Source organism: Anneissia japonica, unplaced genomic scaffold (genome assembly GCF_011630105.1).
Source record: "Anneissia japonica isolate Jap-2015-1 unplaced genomic scaffold, ASM1163010v1 scaffold468_len270531_cov130, whole genome shotgun sequence".
Classification (NCBI taxonomy): domain Eukaryota; kingdom Metazoa; phylum Echinodermata; class Crinoidea; order Comatulida; family Comatulidae; genus Anneissia; species Anneissia japonica.
The window spans coordinates 146,644-148,574 of record NW_022703041.1 but is presented as its reverse complement, the minus strand read 5'-3'; the positions used below and the strand labels follow the sequence as shown (position 1 = coordinate 148,574).

At 35.1% G+C, this 1,931-nt stretch overlaps 1 protein-coding gene across 1 annotated transcript in view; it reads right to left on the bottom strand.

The window, feature by feature from the left end:
• The window catches only part of LOC117104225 (neogenin-like), a 7,696-nt gene that overhangs the window by 5,029 nt on the left and 736 nt on the right, over window positions 1-1,931 (bottom strand). The window contains exon 2 of the mRNA XM_033244924.1: window positions 160-489. Within this exon, the coding sequence (XP_033100815.1) occupies window positions 160-489 (330 nt within the window). The remainder of the gene's footprint in view (window positions 1-159; window positions 490-1,931) is intronic.

Below are 1,931 nucleotides of genomic sequence, written 5' to 3'. Positions count from 1 at the left end.
TCTCTTATACACATCTATAATGATGTAAAAACACTTACATAAATTATAGTTATATAAATAAATTCCAGTAGATCTTTGTACTTAGGCCTATGCTAATTATTCCGAAAAAACATATTATTGTATTACAATACACAATAACATGAAAATATGAAAACTCACGGTAGACTGTTAAATTCGAGAAACCTTCTGTAAAGTTAGCTGTTGTAGTTACCCTACACAGGTAGTAGCCTGCATCCTCTACTTGAACGTTAGATATAATAAGGCTTCCATTATCACTTAAGCTGTATCTACCATTTGGTTGTGGGTTTCCAGTTATATTAGTTATAATAGAATCCCCTTGTCTAACACCATCTACATCACATTTGAACCAAACCAAGTAATCCAAATCTTCTCCTGGTTCAAGTGTGAATGTATACGTTATCAATGCATTTTCACCCAATTTTTCTGTAGCAGGATCTACTGTCACCGATCTAGACTGAGCAAAGACACCTGGAACTAAGCAAACTTTTGAATCAAATCAAATGATATTATATATGAATGTTAACAGAAAATGTAATACTATGTATCAGTCAAATATATTTAGACCTATCGTAAAATTGTTATGACATTTCACATCTTTATCTTACTAATCTATGGACATAGTTTTATATAAGTTGGAAATAATAATGCAAGTTTATCTTTAATAATCATCTAGTAATTCGTTTAGATATAGTTTTTTTTTTTATTAAGGTAGGTAACTGTTGTTTGTAGTGTGTCTTACGACAGTCATACAACTGTCGTTCGATCAATAGAACTCCGTCACTTATGGCACTAGCTGAAAGACGCGACGCCGTCTGCTGATTGACGGTGACAGTTTGAACGGATCGTCATTAAAAACGATCTGCGCGTGTGTCTTCAGTTGCGTTCTCCATAGAATTTATATATTTATTTTCCAAATGTTTATATTTGGGCACAGTGAGTGCCCGGCTTTACATACAAAAACAGAAATTTAATAATTACCAAAAATGAATACTGTACCAAAATTATAAGGCAGACAAAGTGCATTATGCGGTAATTCGTATACAATGCTTACCACTAAATATCATAGATAAGCATCGTCGGTGTAAAACGTAAAACATTGCACAAGAACGCCCTCCATATTTAATAAACATCGAGTCAACTGTCATTAATACCTGGGCAATGACATTTTCTTTAACTAAAAAAAAAATATAATGAATAAAATAAAATAAATAATGAGAATAGTAAATAAAAAGAAAAAAAATTACAGGATGATGTGTTCAGGATGGATGGGTGGATTTATTCGATGAGCACACACAGTGGTTATTCTAGTGTATAGATTCCAGGGTGTGTTTCAATATTATTAATATATTCTGTACAATACTCGGTAAATAAATGTGGTATGAAGGTGTGGCTGGAATAATGCTGAAACTCTGTAACCTATTTAGGTGAGATATTGAAGAGAAATTTAAAAGGTACAGTAATTTGCACCACCAAGATGAGAGAGTTCAAAGTTTAAAATTAATGTAAAAATCATAGTGGTAGAATATTTAAGTAGGCCTATAATTAATTTGTGCGTGCGTGGACACTCTCAGTCAATGTATTAAGCGTTGCAATTTATACGGATAGGGTCCAAACCCGTTTTATGCTGGTATTTCTACGTCAGGGGTGGCGCCAGCGGGGGCGGGGAGAGTTGCCCCTCCCCCCGCCGGGGAGAAAAACCACAATTCGTCGGGGATAAAAAAAATTATAGGCCTATGTATTTTCTACATAGGCCTATCTAGTAGACTTTAAAATCTATTAAATAAGCCTTTGAAACCCCTGAATTGTCAAAATTTTCTGGGGCTCCGCCCCCTGGACCAGTTTCTAAACATTTTCAGCGACGCTCGACCACGACCACCTTGCTCTCGTCGGGGAAATATTCCCCTTCGTGG